Genomic DNA, 18,370 nt, shown 5'->3' with positions numbered 1-18,370 from the left:
TCCGGAAGGGTTGCAGAGATCGGACAGAGTTCGTTCCCATAGAGATGGCGCCTGGGATCCCCCATTCAGCATCTCCCATACCCGGTGCGTCTGTCACGAGAAACAACCACTGCATCTGAAGACGCTTATCAGTAGTGCCTCTGTCTGGGTCGTCCAACCACAGGCTTCCCACCTTTGCCCCACCCCCTGGTCAGAGCCCCCATCTGCCTCACTTCCCACAGGGGGTGGGGGGCCACAGTCGTCCCGTTCTGCAGATGTGAAAACGGTTGCAAGGGAGTAAAACAGCTGCTTACCGAGGCCAGGAAGGCCACCTGAGAACGAACCTGTCACCCCTTTTAGCAAAGACAATGGGGATGTTTGTGGTTTGTCACAACTGGGAGGAGGGGTGTTGCCGGCGTCGAGTGGGTGGAGGCCAAGGGATGCTGCTCCAGTGCACAGGATGGACCCACCCTCTATGTTAACAGAGGCTGATCCAGCTCTGTATGTCAGCAGTGCTGGGGGGAACCCCATTTTAAACACCTCCAAGGGGACGGGAGCAACCACCCCAGGACCCCAGAACACATTGTCTTCCTCTAGCCACCCAGGACTCTGCCCTCATGTGTACCTGTCCTGCTCAGGAGCACAAGGGCTCCTTCCCTAGGACGCATTGGATGACCCTGTGCCCAAGTCCAGGGCTTGGGAGGAGGGTGTGGCCAGTACTGAGGCACAGGCCTTGAGTACCCACCTTCCACCCCCCCATCACCTTAAGGCTCCCACCATAGAGAAAGACCCAGCCCCAAGTGTCAACAGTGCCAAGCGGGTGAGACCCTAAAGCAGTCCCACACTCATTCTGGGCCACCTCCCAACCCTGATTGAATGGTGCTGGGCCCTCTACCGGCCTCCTCATCTCTCTCACCTGGGCACCTCTGGGGCAGCTTGGGCCCCTGCTCTCCCCATGCTACTTCATACTGGCTCCCCTCCGTGGCAGAGGACACATTCTGGACAGAGCGACTTGGAAGACACACACGGCAGACCCTGGCCCACCCCAACCAACCTGGTCCAGAACAAGGAATGTCCAATATGGTGGCACTCACACCCTTTCCAGCCCATGGCAGACATCACTAGTCAGTCACGGAGTGGCCAGAGCAGTCAGAATCCTCCGTGCATCCTCCAGCAGCCCTTACCAATCAATTCCCAACCTGCTCCACCTGTCACTGTGTCGGACAGGTCCCTGGGAGTAAGAGTGAGTGTGGGGCAGACCCAAGAGCCACTTTTGAGCCTACCTCCGTGACTGGTGGGGCCACAAGATGGGTAAGGCCCATTGTGTTTTTACAGGACATTATCAGGACATCACAACGGCCCTACGTGGCAGTGAGTATGTCCATTTCACTGCTGGGCAAACTGAGGCTCATAGTTGTAGTTGTTAGGTGCACTCAAGTTGATTTTCCCCTCACAGCGATCCCGTGTGACAGAGCAGAGCTGCCCCAGAGGGTTTGCTAGGCTGTTATCTTTATGGGAGCAGATTGCCAGGTCTTTCTCCCATGGAGCCACTGGGTGGGTTTGACCTGCTGACCTTTCAGTTAGCAGCCAAATGCTTAACCACTGCACCACCAAGGCTCCTTCTGAGGCCTACAGGGGTCCATGTTTTCCAGCCTAGAAAGTGGCAGCAGCGTCAGGATTGGAACCCAGGTTTCTTCAACTTGGAGAATCCCACCTCCCAGGCTACCACCCAGGTTCCAGCCTTGGTTTCCTCAACTGCCCCTGGAAAGATCCTCCCAGCCCCAAGGTCCTCTGAGGTCCAGGCAGAGCACTGACCCCAAGAAAGATGGCTGCTCCAGGCTAGGGGAAAGAGGCAGCCGTCCCCCGGCTTACTGGGTGTGTGTTTAGCCAGGAAGAACCAGCTGTTTTGATGTTAGGGAGCCCCCAGTCTGGAGGGAGGCTGAGCTGGGCAGACACCCCAAGTAGTCAAGGCTGGGGCAGAGGAGTTACTGGGGCTGGGGGACACCAGAAAGAACAGTGAAGGTTCCCTGGAGGACAGGGCAGCTAGGCCCAGGAGGAGGTGGTGTCACCTTGCAGAGGACAGGGAGGCACATGTGCCCAGGGCAGGGGACACAGCAGGGTCCAATGCTCAGCCCAGGATCCGGACTCCCCCAGGGCCTCTGGAGAGCCACGGAGGGTGAGTGAGCTGAGCAGGGCCACTGAGCTGGGTGTCAGGATACCCCTCGGGAAGGCTGGAGGCTCAGGCTGGGTGGAGGCCCAGGCTAGGTGGAGGCCAGCTGCCTCACAATCCCCACCTCAGCCTGAGATGCACGTGGTGTCCCGGAAGCTGCCTCCAACCCCCATCCCAGCGTCTTCCTGCCCTTGACTGTGTTAGCGGCTAAGAATAGAGGCTCCCTTCCTGGCCCCACCGGAAACCACAGCTACGGGGGGCACGTCCTGAGCCTGGCCCCTGTTCTCACCATCCGCCCCCTAGGCTCTCTCTGTCCCTCCTGAGGCTCCTGTCCACCCACCCATGAGCAGAGGGGAAACCAAGGCCAGGAGACCCTAGCCACCAGCCCCACCAACTTCAAATCCCACATGTGGTGTTGGGCCCATCAATTCCTCCTTCCAGGCCTCGGTTTCCCCATTTATAGAACATGCGTCTTTACTGCCTGTGGAATGATGGCTATCAGTGCTGACGTCAGATGCATCGGGGCTGAAAGCAGAGAATATGAGACAGATCTTTACCTGTGTTTACTGACTGTCAAAGGCATTCTTAACCGCTGTGCCACCGGGGTTTCCTTCAACTCTGTGGATCATAACAAATTCGGGTAACATTGCCAAGAATGGGAATTCCAGAACACTTCACTGTGCTCAGGCGGAACCTGTTGGAGCCCTGGCGGCACACTGGTGAAGAGCTCAGCTGCCAACCGGCATTTCGCATCTACCGGCCACTCCTGAGAAACCTCATGGCGCAGTTCTACTCTGTGCTACAGGGTCGCTATGAGTCAACGGCAACGGATTAGCTGTGCTCATGCAGAACCTGTACACAGATAGATCAAGAGGCAGTCACTGGACTGGAACAGGCTGATACTGCGGGGTTTAAAATTAGGGAAGGCGAATGGCAGGGCTGTAGCCTTTCACGTACCTAGTCAATCTGTTTGCTGAGCAGATAATCGGAGAAGCTGGACCATATGAAGAAGATCGGGCATCAGGATCGGAGGAAGACTCATTAACAACCTGCATGATGCAGATGACACAACCTTGCTTGCTGAAAGTGAGGAGGACTTGAAGCCCTTACTGATGAAGATCAAAGACCACAGCCTTCAGTATGGATTACACCTCAACACAAAGAAAACAAAAATCCTCACAACTGGACCAATGAGCAACATCATGATCAAGGGAGAAAAGATGGAAGTTGTCAAGGATTTCATTTTACTTGGATCCACCATCAACAGCCATGGAAGCAGCAGTCAAGAAATCAAAAGATGCACTGCATTGGGCAAATCTGCTTGCAAAAAGCCTCTTTAAAGTGTTAAAAAGCAAAGATGTCACCTTGAGGTCTAATGTGCACCTGACCCAAGCCATGGTATTTTCAATTGTCTCATATGCATGTGAAAACTGGACAATGAATAAGGAAGACTGAAGAATTGATGTCTTTGAATTATGTTGCTGGCAAGGAATATTGAATATACCATGGACTGCCAAGAGAACCAACAAACCTGTCTTGGAAGAAGTACAACCAGAACGCTCCTTAGAAGCAAGGATGGCGAGACTTCCTCTCACGTCGTTTGGACATGGTATCAGGAGGGACCAGTCCCTAGAGAAGGACATCACGCTTGGTAAAGTAGAGGGTCATTGAAAAAGTGGAAGATGCTCAACAAGATGGATTAACAGTGGCTGCAACGACGGGCTCAAACATGGCAATGATTGTGAGGATGGCACAGGACTGGGCAGTGTTTCATTCTGTTGTACATAGGGTCACTACGAGACAGAACCGACTTGATAGCACCTAACAAAAACAACGGCCCCCTCCCTTGCAAGTGTGGTGAGAATCAGACTTAGTGCAAGTGCTCTGCCCAGGCTACTTCCTAAAAGGGTCACTGTCCCAGTTATCGCAGGGCTGAGGGCAGAGGAAGTGGGAACAGATACCTCCCCCATCTCATACCCCATCCATCTGGAGCCCCAGCCCTGCCTCCTTTCCCACCACATTTGACCTTCCTGCAGTTCCCCACAGCCTCATACTCTCTCTTGCCTCCAAAGTCTTGCACTTGCAATTTCTGTCTCTCTGAACTGGGGAATTCCTACTCATCCCACAAAGCCTCAGTTCCCATGCCCTCTCCCCCCTGGTTGCTTTCCCAGCTCACCTTCTGGGCTCCCTTAAGTCCTGTTGTTGCTCTCTCTGGCCCAGCCCTGACCTCAGGGGGCTGGAATTGTCTGTGTCCAGCTCTTTCTCCAGCTTTGGACATCCTTGAGGGCAGGCTTGGTTCCAAGTCTTATCTGGGGCTCAGAATGGTCCCACCACATGGGCTTGGCACAGAGTTACACACTTGAAGAGGAACTGGGGGGAGAGATCAGGGAAGGCCTTACAGAGGTGGGAGCCTTGGAGCCAGGGCTTTGATGGATACATAGAAGTTGGAAAGAGAAGTTAGGGTTAAATGGTTCAGACAATGGGATGGAATGGGGGTGGGACCCTCTAGGGGGATGGAAGGCATGAACAGAAGACTGGAGGTCAGAAGGAGGAAGGATATTGAGTGGGAAAGCCAGAGGGGACAAAAAGGAGGCTTCCAAACACTGCTGGAGGGAGGCCAGGGCCAGAGTGGGGAAGGCAGAAGTCCATTCTCCTTGCTCAGAGCCTGGCCCAAGGGACCGGGTGGGGCAGGGTCAAGGCCAGGCAGACCAGTTCCACTCCCTTCCAGGCTCTGACCCAGGGTCAAGGGACTGTCCCTGCTTTGTGTGTGTAAACGGTAGCCCTGGTCTTCCCTTCACGGCCAAGTCCTGCCCTCCACTCACCCTCAAAGGCTGACCCCAGGCTCTTGGCCCCGAAGATGGTAACAGGAAGGAGCCAGCCTTGCTCAGCCAGGCCCAGCCTGGACACCCTCTGCTTTTACCCCCTGGGCTGATGACCCCCAGCTCTTTCAGGGAAGCCAAGCCTGCCTGTGAGCCCGTTCCCAAGTCAGCTTCAGCTCCCTGGCCCCAACCCTACCATCATTCCTGGTGACAGGCTCCTTCCCTACCCTTGGCTCATGGGGGCGTGCCTCCCAGCCCAGGCCTTTCCCTCTCCCCACCCTTGCCTCAAAGCCACCCTCAAGGATTTGTCCTCAAAGGACCTTCCCCCGGAAGACCCTCACCTACCACCCTCCTCTCACCTGCTCTCAGAAAGCCTTTCCCAGGCTGCCTTGCCCAGGAAGCTTCTGGAATAGAACCTTCTCCCTGGAGAGGTCTGTACCCCAAAAATGTTCCTGCACCCCCTCCCAACCCGTCCCCTGGCAGGGACCTGAAATAGGCCCCTCGCTTATTAAGCACCTACTGTATGTCGGGCCCAACTGTTCCGGGTTAGCAGGCTTGGGACCCTCGCCTCTGGGCGCCCCAGTGGGAGCTGACCCCACCCGGCCCACACCCGCCCCACCCACTCCGGGGCTTGGGTGCTGCCCAGGCCGTGAATAATTGGGGCCTGGCGGCGGCGGCGGACAGAACCGGGGGCGGGGCCCGGAGCAGGGAGGAGGCGACCCCCGGGCACTGTGCCCTGTCCCCTGTGGCCCGCAGGCGCCCCCTCCTCCAGCAACCCCGGGGGTCCCCCCCGGCCAGGCTAGGGGCGGCAGCTGACCCCAATCGGCCAGGCCCGGGCCTGGGGGCGTGGCCGGCGCTGGGAGGGGGAGGTGCTGGCTAGAGACAGAGACAGAAGGAGAGACACAGAGACAGAAGGAGAGGCACCGAGACAAGGACAGAGCAACAGAGCAGCGGGCGGCTGAGAGGATCCCCCGCCCCAGACCATTTTTAGCCCGGGAAGCCCCTGCAGGCCCGGGGACCTCCCCTCCTCCTGGACCCCGGCCCGCGGGCCCCCGCCCCCACCCAGCTTCCCCTGCCGCCGCGCCCGCCAGCCGAGCCCGCAGAGGCGTGGCGGCGCCCGCCCCGGCCGTGACTCGGTTTCCCCGGGGGCAGCCTGCTCTCTGGGATCCTCCCACACCCGGCCTCGGCACCCCCACGTCCGCCAGGACCCCGAAACGTTCCCATCGCCAGGTGAGGCCGGCTCTCGAGGGGACGTGGGAGGCGGGGGGGGCGGGGAGGCACTCTGGGTGGCCCGGGGTGCGTCCCGGTGGGCGGTAGCGCGGCCAGGTGCTGGGTGTCGGGATGTGGATGCCCGGGAGGGAGCTGTGGTCCTGCTGCCGAGGGGAGATCGTGGGGCCGGTTTCCGGGTCTTTGCCGGAGCGAGGGCGGGAATGTGTTGGGTTTTGGGTGTGGTGGTGAGCACCCACCCTGCATGGGGAGCTGTGTCTCTGTCTGTCCTGTGTGCCTGTGTCTGTGTATGTCTGTGTGTCTGTCCTTGTATGTCTGTGTGTGTTATGTCTATCCTGTGTGTCCGTGTGTCTGTCTGTGTCTGTGTATTGGCCAGCTCTGGCCAGTTCACAGGGACTCTTGCATCCACCATGAACCCAGGCCTCACAGGCTGGGCCTGTCTCCTCTTCTCCCACCCACCCCCTCATGTGGCGCCCCCAGCAGAGCCACGATGAGCGCTAGGAGGGTGCCCATTTAGCAGATGAGGAAACTGAGTCACCAAGGGGACCGCATGCATGGGGCCCAAGGCTGGCGCCCCCACTGTGCACCCCTGGGGTTAGGGGTGGGGATGGTGTCACCAACAGGAAAAGTTCACAGAAGCCAAGCCCTCCAGCTGCCTGTGAGGCAGGGAGATGGGTGGCCTGGGGACTGACAGTGTCTCCGTGGGTCTGGTATGTGTCCTGTGTGTGTGTGTACGGGCATGGGGGGTCCACAACCACGGGCCAACATCAGGTGTTGGGCCTCTCCTGGCCGGGGGACTGACATGGTCCCCATGGTGTCAGGTCAACAGGTGTCCGAGTTCACCTGGCCCACTGTCAGGGGACTGAAGGAACATGGGAAACAGAGGCTGAGGAGCCAGGGCCTGCTGAGGCCACTGAGAGCTTTCGGTGCCCCGCCTGGCTGCCCCACAGCCCAGAGCAGGGAGGCCCCCAGGCAGGCCACAGTGGGGCACAGGCTCAGGAACAGGAGTGAGGCAGGCCTGGATGGAGCAGCCCAAAGGGGAAAGCTGAGGCTCGGCAGCCCCCAGCCCCCTGCTCCTCCGCCATGGCAGACCCGAGCCTCAAATCCAGGCTTGTCTGAGGCAGATTCGCCACTAGGGGAGGCTGGGCGGGCCCAGGCCTGGGGACAGGCAGACAGAAAAGCCACAGTGGGGTGTCGCGTCAAAGATGAGACTTCATGACAGATAGGGGGATCACGAATTGACGCCTGAGGGGGGGTGGGTGATGATGGGGGAGCATCAGGTGGAGGAGGGGCCGATTCTTGGAAACCAAAGCACACATTCCATCCTGGGTGGCATGAGGGGGCCCAGGCTGGTCCCAGGGCCCCCCCTACACCCTGCGCTTTGGTCCCTGATCAAGGACAGTGCCTGGACGAGGGAGAGCTGAGTCCCCGTCCTCCAGAGCTAGTACCTGAGGCGGCAATTCCTCCAGCCGAATTCCAGAAGCCCCCTCCCATCGTCAAAGTTCCAGCCCCTTGGAATTCTAAAACCTGGAGGCTGCAGGATTCCAGAACTGGGACCGTTAGAATGCCAGAACCCTGGGTCCTCCAAGTCCATACCTCCTGGTCCTTGGGCGGAATCCGGCGTCCACGCCTGCCTTCGGCACAGAGAGGGAGGTGATAGTTCTGGGGCCTCACAGTGCTGCTGCCAGAACTCGGTCTGAGGAGAGAATAGTCCCCACTGGTGGAGGCCGCACTGGCGCTCCTGGCCAACGTGGGAGTAGGGGAGACCGTGCCAGGTCCCCTGACCGGCCCTCTGCCTATGGAATTTAACACGGCTGCTATCACCTGTACCCGCTGGGGGGACTGGAAACTGCCAGCTGTGGCCAGAAGATTCAGTGCCAGCTTCCAGCCTCCCCCTGGCCAAGGGCTCTGGGTTATGGGTTTGTCCCTAGGCACGGGGGTCATGAGGGAACCCTGTGTGGGGGTCCCCTGGTGCATAAGGGTGGGGGGCAGAAAGGCCCATGAGATTTGGGAGGCCAGGACTGGGGCAATGGCCGCAGACTCAACTGAGCCTACAGGAATGTTCAGAACCATCTCATGCCAGCCTGCTAGGGAGGGAGCTCACTGTCCCAGGAGGAATTCAAGTGCCAAATCTGAAGCTGCAAAGAGAATGTTGCTGCCCTAGAGTCTTGGGCCAAACCCCCCTCCCCAGGGCAGATCCCTCACCCTGACTCTCTGAGCCTCAGTTTGTCCACCTGAGGCCCTGCTCCCACTAAGTCTACTGTGGCGTTGGCTCTTGGCCTGGGAGGGAAGCTCACTACTGCTGTCAGGAGCTAGTTAATTTATGAGGTTTAACAGGAGGCTCTGCCAAGGCACCAGTTAACGAGATGGGGAGTGAGGACTGGCAGCCACACACACATTCACTTCCAAGGCTACCAACGGCTTCCACTGAGCACCTACTGCATGCTCAAGGCTGGATTAGCTCCTTCCCACCCTCGTCCCCATTTTACAAGCAGGGAAACTGAGGCTTAGAGCAAGGACTTCAGTCCAAGGTCATTGGGCAGCTAAGTGACCAAGCCAGGTAGGATTCAAATCTAGACGGACTGACTTTTTACAAACTTCCATTCTGTTCCTAAAGAAAATTCGTATAATTACAGCCCACATCTGCTTTCCAGCAGCCATTCAATCCCTAGCGTGCTTTTCAAGTATTTATGCATATTTATAGGGTCTGTGGGTGACACGAACTGTTTGCGATTGAATGCTAACCTGAAGATTGGTGGTTCGAACTCACCCAGGGGGACCTCAGAAGAAAGGCCTGGCAATCTGCTTCCAAAATAGCAACCCCCGAAAACCCGACGGAGTGCAGTTCTACTCTGACACACATGGGTTTGCCATGAGTCAGAATTGACTGGCTCGATGGTGACGGGCTTCTGTCAAGATTACAGCCAAGAAAATCCTGCTCCGTAACCCATGGGTTCGCTGTGAGTCGGAAGTGACTCCACAGCTATCGAGAATAATAAATGTATATTTATATGTAACTCGGCCTGAGTTTAAATGTCAGCTCAATTCCTGCTGGGTTTGGTCGCCTTGGGCAAGTTACTTAACCACTCTGTGCCTCAGTTTACCCCCTCTGCAAAATAAGGATAAAAGTAGTACCTACCAGCTTTCACTGCCTGGCCCAGGCAAACTCCTACACAGCCTTCAATGCCCCATGCGGCCCTCCTCCATTCCCTCCCCCAACTGCACCCTCACTGCGGAGCCAGAGATGGCTTGTGCTTTGTGCCCAGAGCAAGGGGCAGGGGAGCAGGGTTCCAGACCCAGCCTCCTGGGTGACCTTGCATAAGTTTCTGCCTCTCTCTGGACTTTGAGGTCCGCCAGGGTGTGTCCTTTTTGAGAATTGGGGCTGTTTATTGAATGGCCTTGCTTTATTTTTAGTCTATTTCATCACATCTGGCCTTGGTGCCATGGTACTGCCGATTCATCCACGTGAGGCCATCCAGCCAAGCGTCTCTCTGGCTTTCTCCTCCAGTCCCGCGCCGGGAACCGGTCCTTCCCCATGCTGTTTATAACCCATTCCTAGGGAACCCAGCATTCCAGATAAGCTGGGGGTTTTTTGATTCCCAAAATGGAACTGGGTTTCAGGGCTTATTACTTTTTATAAAAGCTAGAGGCCACAGAAACGGGAAAAAGAACCCACATAATCCCCTGTGCCATCCTCGCAATTCCTTTTTATGCTTGAGCCCATTGTTGGAGCTACTGTGTCAGTCCATCTCGTTGAGGATCTTCCTCTTTTTTGCTGATCCCCTACTTCACCAAGCATAATGTTCTTCTCCAGGGACTGATCCCTCCTCACAACATGTCCAAAGTATGTGAGATGCAGTCTCGTCATCCTAGCTTCTAAGGAGCATTCTGGTTGTACTTCAAAGACAGATTTGTTCGTTCTTTTGGCAGTCCACGGTATATTCAATATTCTTCGCCAACACCACAATTCAAAGGCATGGATTCTTAGCTTTCACATGCACATGAGGCAACTGAAAGGCAATGAACAACACTTGGAATCCCACTAAGGCAGCAATGGGGTCGAGCCTCCCCCACATGCATTCTGGAAAAATCCTGCCCTATGCCCTGGCTCCGGAGCTGGTGACCCTTGGCTGACAACCAGCTGCCCTCCCACACCAGACTTGCCCTGGATGCCAGAATTTGACTAGTGAAATCTATTCTGAATACTGCAGTCGACTAATACTGGGTGACAGATGGGGAAACTGAGGCTCGGGGAGAAAAGCCACTCCCCTGGGGTCGCACAGTGAGTGCCTGGGCTGGAGTACAAACCCCGGCCTCCGCAGCCCTTCTCTGTTGTTAGCCGCCGTCTGATCTGTTCTGACTCATAGCGACCTGATGTACAGCAGAATGAAGCACTGCCCGGTCCTGTGCCGTCCTCGCAACTCATTTTCATGCTTGAGTCCATCGTTGCAGCCACTGTGTCAGTCCATCTCGTTGAGGATCTTCCTCTTTTTTGCTGACCCTCTATTTGCCAAGCATGATGTCCTTCTCCAGGGACTGATCCCTCCTCACAACATGTCCAAAGTATGTGAGATGTAGTCTCGTCATCCTTGCTTCTAAGGAGCATTCTGGTTGTACTTCAAAGACAGATTTGTTCGTTCTTTTGGCAGTCCATGGTATAGTCAATATTCTTCGCCAACACCACAACTCAAAGGCAGCAATTCTTAGCTTTCACATACATATGAGGCAACTGAAAACACCATGGCTTGGGTCAAGTGCACCTTAGTCCTCAAGGTGACATCTTTGCTCTTCAACACTTTAAAGAGGTCCTTTGCAGCAGATTTGCCCAAGGCAATGCGTGGTTTGATTTCTTGACTGCTGCTTCCCTGGCTGTTGATTGTGGATCCAAGTAAAATGAAATCCTTGACAACTTTAATCTTTTCTCCGTTTATCATGATGTTGCTCATTGGTCCAGCTGTGAGGATTTTCGTTTTCTTTATGTTGAGGTGTAATCCATACTGAGGGCTGTGGTCTCTGATCTTCATTAGTAAGTGCTTCAAGTCCTCTTCACTGTCAGCAAGAAATGTTGTGTCATCTGCATAACGCAGGTTGTTAATGAGTCTTCCTCCAGTACTGATGCCCCATTCTTCATATAGTCCAGCTTCCTGGATTATCTGCTCAGCATATGGATTGAATAGGTATGTGAAAGGATACAGCCCTGATGCACACCTTTCCTGACTTTAAACCAATCAGTATCCCCTTATTCTGTCTGAACAACTGCCTCTTGATCTGTGTAAAGGTTCCTCATGAGCACAATTAAGTGTTCTGGAATTCCCATTCTTCGCAGCGTTGTCCATAATTTGTTATGATCCACACAGTCGAATGCCCTTGCATAGTCAATAAAACACAGGTAAACATCCTTCTGGTATTCTCTGCTTTCAGCCAGGATCCATCTGACATCAGCAGTGATATCCCTGGTTCCATGTCCTCTTCTGAAACCGGTCTGAATTCCTGGCAGTTCCCTGTCGATATACTGCTGTAGCCGTTTGTGAATGATCTTCTGCAAAGTTTTATTTGTGTGTGATATTTATGATATTGTTCTGCAATTTCCGCATTTGGTTGGATCACCTTTCTTAGGAATAGGCATAAATATGGATCTCTTCCAGCTGGCTGGCCAGGTAACTGTCTTCCAAGTTTCTTGGCATAGACGAGTGAGCACTTCCAACGCTGCATCCATTTGTTGAAACATCTCCATTGATATTCCATCAATTCATGGAGCCTTGTTTTTCGCCAATGCCTTCAGAGCAGCTTGGACTTCTTCCTTCAGTACCATCGGTTCCTGATCATATGCCACCTCTTGAAATGGTTGAACGTTGACCAGTTCTTTTTGGTATAAGGACTGCAACTCGAGGCTTGAATTTTTTCTTCAGTTCTTTCAGCTTGAGAAACGCCGAGCATGTTCTTCCCTTTTGGTTTTCTATCTCCAGCTCTTTGCACATCTCATTATAATACTTTACTTTGCCTTCTCGAGCCGCCCTTTAGAATCTTCTGATCAGCTGTTTTACTTCGTTTCTTCCATTTGCTTTAGCTGTTCAACATTCAAGCGAAAGTTTCATAGTCTCTTCTGACATCCATTTTGGCCCTTCTCTGGGACCCAGCAAATACTTCCTGGTGTTCCCCAGGGGCCTCAGAGGAGAGAAACTTGGTCCTAGTCCCTGAAGGACATTGAGTCTGGGGCGAGACAGAGCTGGAGAGTGTCACAGTAGGAGAAGTAGTAGTAGTAACAGCAATGGTAGTTGTGGTATTAGTAATAATACAACCCAAGTGGGAAGTGAGGTAAGTCAGGGAAGCCTTCTTCAAAAAGGGGGTATTTGAGCTGGGGTATTGAAGGCTATGTAGGAGTTCACCAAACCACTGGCAAAACCTCTCTCTGCCTCCCAGGTGTACCTGAGCCACTGCTAGTTCATCCCTCCTGGAACATCAGCCAGATGGAGTAGTAACCATCCCCAGCTGGCTCCAACGCCATGTGGCCCAATAACAGCTCTCTGGGGCCCTGCTTCCGGCCGACGAACATCACACTGGAGGAGCGGCGCCTGATCGCCTCGCCCTGGTTCGCCGCCTCCTTCTGCCTGGTGGGCCTGGCCTCCAACCTGCTGGCCCTGAGCGTGCTGGCCGGCGCGTGGCAGGGCAGCTCGCACACCCGCTCCTCCTTCCTCACCTTCCTTTGTGGCCTGGTCCTCACGGACTTCCTGGGACTGCTGACCACCGGGGCCATCGTGGTGTCCCAGCACGCCATCCTCTTTGACTGGCACGCGGTGGACCCCAGCTGCCGCCTCTGCCACTTCATGGGCGTGGCCATGGTCTTCTTCGGCCTGTGCCCGCTGCTGCTGGGCGCTGCCATGGCCTCGGAGCGATACCTCGGCATCACGCGGCCCTTCTCCCGCCCAGCCACCTCCTCGCAGCGCCGCGCCTGGGCCACGGTGGGGCTGGTGTGGGCCACCGCACTGGCGGTGGGCCTGCTGCCGCTGCTGGGCATGGGTCGCTACACCATGCAGTACCCCGGCTCCTGGTGCTTCCTCACGCTGGGGGCAGAGCCGGGCGACATGGCCTTCGGTCTGCTGTTTGTGCTGCTCGGCAGCCTTTCGGTCGGACTGTCCTTCCTGCTCAACACGGTCAGTGTGGCCACGCTGTGCCGCGTCTACCACGGGCAGGAGGCCGCCCAGCAGCGCCCCCGGGACTGTGAGGTTGAGATGATGGCTCAGCTCCTGGGCATCATGGTGGTGGCCACTGTCTGCTGGATGCCACTGCTGGTAAGTTGTAGCAGCCATAGTAACAGTTGTAGTGATACAGCAGTCCCCACTCAGCAGGGGATGCATCCTAAGACCCCCAGTGGATGTCTGAAACCACAGATAGTACCAAACCCCCCTGTATATACTGTGTTGTCCTATCATACATACCTATGATAAAGTTTAATTTCGAAATTCGGCACAGTAAGAGATTAACCGGCCGGAAGCATCAGCATGGACACGCTGGGCAAAGGGATGATTCACATCCCGAATGGGATGGAGTGGGACTGCACGAGATTTCATCGTGCCACTCATTTAACATTTTCAGACCTCAGTTGACTGCAGGTAACTGAAACCTCGGATAAGGAGAAAAAAAAAAAAAAAAAGGAGGGGAATACCTTAATAATAATCCCTGAGTTGGGAGTGAGATAAGTCAGGAAAAGTTTTTTCAAGGAGGGGATATTTGAGCTGGGGCATCGAAGGCTGTGTAGGAGTTCACCAGTGGGGGCTCTACAGGAGGCTTCTCCCACCTTGGCATACCTAGAGATGGGTAAATGGGCCCTGAGCCTCCCAGGCAAAAGAAACAGCAGGTGCAAAGAAGCTGAGTGAGCTAAGGGGAGGGAGGAGGAGGGGAGGGCAGAGAGGGGACAGGACAGGTGGTGCTGGGCCACGGGGAGGACTTAAGAGTTTTCCCCCATGGGAAGTGGGGGCCCTGACTCAGGTGCTCACAGGCGCCCTCTGGCTGCTGCGGGGAGAACAGCCTGTGGGGGCTCGGGTGGGAGTCAGGGACGAGGGCGGAGGCGACTGAATTGGTCCAGGTGGGGGATTATGAGCTGGGCCAGGTGGAGGCAGAGGAGGGGGAAGTGGGTGGATAGGACTTGGCACATGTCGTGTACCCAATAAATAATAATAATAAGACACGAATATGGAAGCGCCTTGAGCTCTATGAGACCAGGACTGGGAGGGACCCCGGAAGACCAGGAGGATAACTCGTTTCTCAGCCAGAAGCACCATCCTGTAACCACCCTCCCCTTGCAGGCTGCCGGTCCCTCTGCCTGTAGGGATGCTCAGGGCTGAGCGAGGCCCTGACTCCTCCACCCCACAGACTAGCGCATGTGCACACACTGGCCTCAGTCTCCTGCCTGTAGACTGGGCCTGCTCAGGACCTAGGGTCGGTCGTTAAACTGTCGGTCAAGGGCAGAGAGGAAATATTTTGGGCTTTGCAGGCCAGCCGGGCCACTTAACCCCATCATCGCAGAGCGAAAGCTGCCAGGGACATGCGTAATCAAACGAGCACAGCTGTATGCCAGTAAAATCTTATTTATGGATCCTGAAATTTGAATTCATATCTTTTCAAGGGTCACAAGATAGTATACGCCTTTTTTTCCCCAGCGCTTTACACATAGAACATTGGTAGCAAACAAACACCCCCCCAAAAAATGACTGTGTGCCAATAAAAACTTTTAGACCCTGAAATTTGAATTCATGTCATTTCACGGCTCACAGAATATTGTACTGCTTTTCATTTTTCTCTAACTATTCAAATGTAAGACCACTCTTAGCAAAAAAAAAAAAAAACAGGTGGAGGACCAACCCCTACTCTACGATCTTTCCCTATCCATGGCTTTCAGACCAAAGACCACAGACGCTCCCTCTGAACTCCCCTGGGAAACCCCGATTAGTCTCCAGTTACCTTCCCCGGTGGTGTGGGCACTGGCAGCACCTGGGCGGCCGCCATCACAGCTCCAGTCACTGTGCCCTAACAACCTGGTCATATACGCACCTCCCCGATGACTGTGAGCCTGGGAGGGTCGGAGCTGGCTCTGTCTTAGGCGCTCATGTGTCCCCAGCATCGCCTGGCACACAGTAGGTGGTGCTCAGGAAATCTTTTTTTTTTTTTTTTCTTAAAGAAAATAAATGAACACACCAGGTGTAATAAGAACAGTGGCGGTAACAGTGATTCCTAAGGTCCCTGGGTAGCGCAAATAGTTTGCACTCAGCTTTTTTTACTATCGAAAGTTTGGTGGTTCGAACCCACCCAGTGGTACCGCAGAAGAAAATCCCGGCAGCCTGCTTCCATAAACATTTAAAAACTTATCGCTGTCTAGTCAATTCCGACTCGTAGTGACTCTAAAGGACAGCATAGAACTGCCCTACAGGGTTTCCAAGGCTGTAAGTCTTTAGGGAAGCAGACTGTCGTGTCTTCCTCCCTCAGAATGGCCTGTGGGTTCAGACTGCTGACCTTTCAGTTAGCAGGTGAGCACTTAACCACTGTGCCACCAGGGATCCTTCCATAAAGAAGGAGCTATCTAGTCCATTCCAACTCCTAGTGACTCTGTAGGACGAAGCAGAACTGCCCCCTAAGGTCTCCAAGGAGCAGCTGGTAGATTTGAACTGCCAACTTTTTGGTTAGCAGTCGAGTTCTTAACTGCTTCACCACCAGGGTTTCTCCACAAGGACTACAGCCTGGAAAACCCTAGAAAGGAAGCTCGATTCCATTCCGTAACACGGGAGGTCGCCATGAGTCAGACTTGACTCAACAGCAGCTGGTTTGGTTGTTTTTGTTTGTTTTACGACAGTAACGTCACCATATTGAACGATTTCAGGAGAAGAGCAGAAAGAGTGCGCTATTTTTTTTTTTAATTTATTTTTGTTGTTGATGATGAGAATATACACAGCAGAACAGGCACCAATTCAACAATTTCTCCATGGACAATTCAGTGACATTGATTACATTCTTCCGAATTGTTTCTCCCACATTAACATAAACTCACTACCCTCTAAGCTTCCTATCTGACCACTCAAGTTGCTGTTATCAGTTTGATTCCTTAGAGATACTTCCTGAAAAAAGCACAGTGCCCAAGGCAGACATTCTTTACTAGTTAAGCTCAACCGTTGTTTGGTTTTAAGAAGACTTCAGGGGATAGTTTTGGTTTAAGGTTTAAAGGGAGTGTGCCATTTATGCACACATTAAGGGAAACTCAGAAAGGTCAGTCAACCCTCCTGAGGTCACACAGCAAGGCCGGGAGACTCTAACTCAGGGGCTCACCGGGTGCTGTGCCACCAAGGGGAAAGGGCCGGGCTGGGAGGCAGGACTGGTCCTGGCTAACCACTCTGTCCCTTGTCCCTCGGCAGGTCTTCATCGCACAGACGGTGCTGCGGACCCCACCTCTCATGAGCCCGGCTGGACAGCTGCCCCGAGCCGTGGAGAAACAGCTGCTCATCTATCTGCGTGTGGCCACTTGGAACCAGATCCTGGACCCCTGGGTGTACATCCTCTTCCGCCGCGCTGTGATCCGGCGGCTCCAGCCGCGCCTCAGCACCCGGCCCAGGCCGCTGTCGCTGCGGCCCCAGCTCTCCCAGGGACCCGTGCTGCAGTAGACCTTGGAGTGGACATCGGTGGTGGCTCTGGAAGAACAGCCAGACAGAGTGGCTCTGCCAGCATGTCCCCCGTTAAACGCTGTCCTCCCTGATGGTTCCCTCTGCCTGAGCTGATGTTTCAGGAGCTGGGGGTGCTGGGGCAGATGGAGAGCTGGAGCCAGCACTGTGGACTGATTTCTGTCAGACCTGGGGACCCCAACTCCTTCCTGATCCACCTATACAAAGCCTCTGCCCTCCCTCAGCCCCTCCCAGTTCTGAGTCCCCTCCCCTCCTCTAAGCCTCACCTCCCATTTCTGAGCCCCCTCACATCTCTGAGCTCCCAGCCCCAGGAAGGGTGTATGTGTCCGGGGAGAAGGTTCTGGAGAAAATTAAACTCGTAAGGCTCAGGTTAAGGAGCGCCGGTGGCACAATGGTTAAGTGCTCACTGCTAACCGGAAGGTCGGCGGTTTGAACCCACCAACTGCTCTGAGGGAGAAAGATCTGGCAGTCTGCTTCTCTAAAGATTTACAGCCAAGGAAACCCTACAGGGCAGTTCTACTCTGTCCTTTAGAGTTGCTATGAGTTGGAATCAACAGCAACTGGCTTTGGTTTGGTTAAGGCCCTGGGCGAGCAAGTCCTCACCTTCCAGAAATCTCTCGAAGGAGAAAATAACCTCCTTGCTGGGGTACAGTTGGCACCCCCAGAAACCCCAATTTGAGAAGGTCGTCTAGAAAAAAACTGAATGTAAATGGGGAGGGCACCCCCTTTCTTGCCAAAATATCTGTCTGCCCCCAGCTTTGGGTCGGGAAATTTTCAGCCTTGGGGTTTGCATACACCCAACCACGGCGGACGATACAGCCCAGAGCAGGACTGGGGTCTGGGGAAGCAAGGAGAGGGTGGCGCTGCATCTAGCTTCTCTCCCCACCTTGTTACTGACTGTTCACTGAGCACTTTGCAAGTCCTCGCTCCTTGAATTCTCCCAACAACCCTTACGGGGAGGTTCTATGATTAAACCCATTTTGGGTTGAAAAAAAGAGAGGGAGAGATTATGCATGAGACCACGGGGTGAAGCAGCTGCTTCCTCCACCCCAGCTGTGGCTCATATCCCTCAGAAGTTTATTGTTGGTTCATTCATTCATTCATATATTATCTCCACAGCATTTCAGGTGCCCCAGTGTCTTGAGCAGCACCTGGCACATAGCAGGTGCTCACTATTGACCGCATGGGTGGGTGGCTGGGTTTCTATCAGGCATCTTGTACGTTCAGACCATGGGCTTGCACATCTGGTATTTAATAAAGCAGCTGGCACGTAGTAGGTGCTCAATTAATATTGCCCTGGTAGACAAATGGAGCATCTGTTGAGTAGCTTGTACATCCAGATAGTGAGCTTGCAGACATCTGACATTGAATAAAGTGCTCAGCACATAGTAGGCATTTAATAAGCATTGGATGTTGGCATCATATTTCCACCCAGCACCCCAGACCCTGATCCCTGTCCCCCAAGTTCTCCCACAAAGGACACACTTAGCCACAAGGTTGGAAGGTGCCTT

At 54.4% G+C, this 18,370-nt stretch overlaps 1 protein-coding gene and 1 long non-coding RNA gene across 2 annotated transcripts; one reads left to right on the top strand and one right to left on the bottom strand.

The window, feature by feature from the left end:
* Positions 1–21: 21 nt before the first annotated feature.
* LOC126071929 (uncharacterized) lies at positions 22–5,202 on the bottom strand. Its single transcript, XR_007516410.1, has 5 exons — positions 4,326–5,202; positions 3,681–3,778; positions 3,107–3,300; positions 2,707–3,001; positions 22–90 (listed from the first exon to the last, which is right to left on the bottom strand). It is a non-coding gene; the product is annotated as an uncharacterized LOC126071929 (long non-coding RNA).
* Positions 5,203–5,638: 436 nt separating this feature from the next.
* Positions 5,639–18,248, top strand: TBXA2R (thromboxane A2 receptor). Its single transcript, XM_049876400.1, has 3 exons — positions 5,639–6,198; positions 12,616–13,484; positions 16,596–18,248. The coding sequence occupies exons 2-3, from the start codon at positions 12,699–12,701 to the stop codon at positions 16,839–16,841; spliced, it is 1,032 nt and encodes a 343-aa protein (XP_049732357.1). The 5' UTR covers positions 5,639–6,198; positions 12,616–12,698; the 3' UTR covers positions 16,842–18,248.
* The last annotated feature ends 122 nt before the right edge of the window (positions 18,249–18,370 follow it).

The sequence above is a fragment of the Elephas maximus genome, chromosome 3 (assembly GCF_024166365.1).
Source record: "Elephas maximus indicus isolate mEleMax1 chromosome 3, mEleMax1 primary haplotype, whole genome shotgun sequence".
NCBI classification, from domain to species: domain Eukaryota; kingdom Metazoa; phylum Chordata; class Mammalia; order Proboscidea; family Elephantidae; genus Elephas; species Elephas maximus.
The sequence above is the reverse complement of the archived record's forward strand: the minus strand, read 5'-3'. Positions and strand labels throughout refer to the sequence as shown.

What these genes read in the sequence shown, in the direction of transcription:
- TBXA2R (XM_049876400.1), top strand. Translation starts at nt 12,699, where the DNA reads ATGTGGCCCAATAACAGCTCTCTGGGGCCCTGCTTCCGGCCGACGAAC. An exon ending in TCTGCTGGATGCCACTGCTG is followed by an intron (nt 13,485 to 16,595) that starts GTAAGTTGTAGC and finishes GTCCCTCGGCAG; the next exon opens with GTCTTCATCGCACAGACGGT.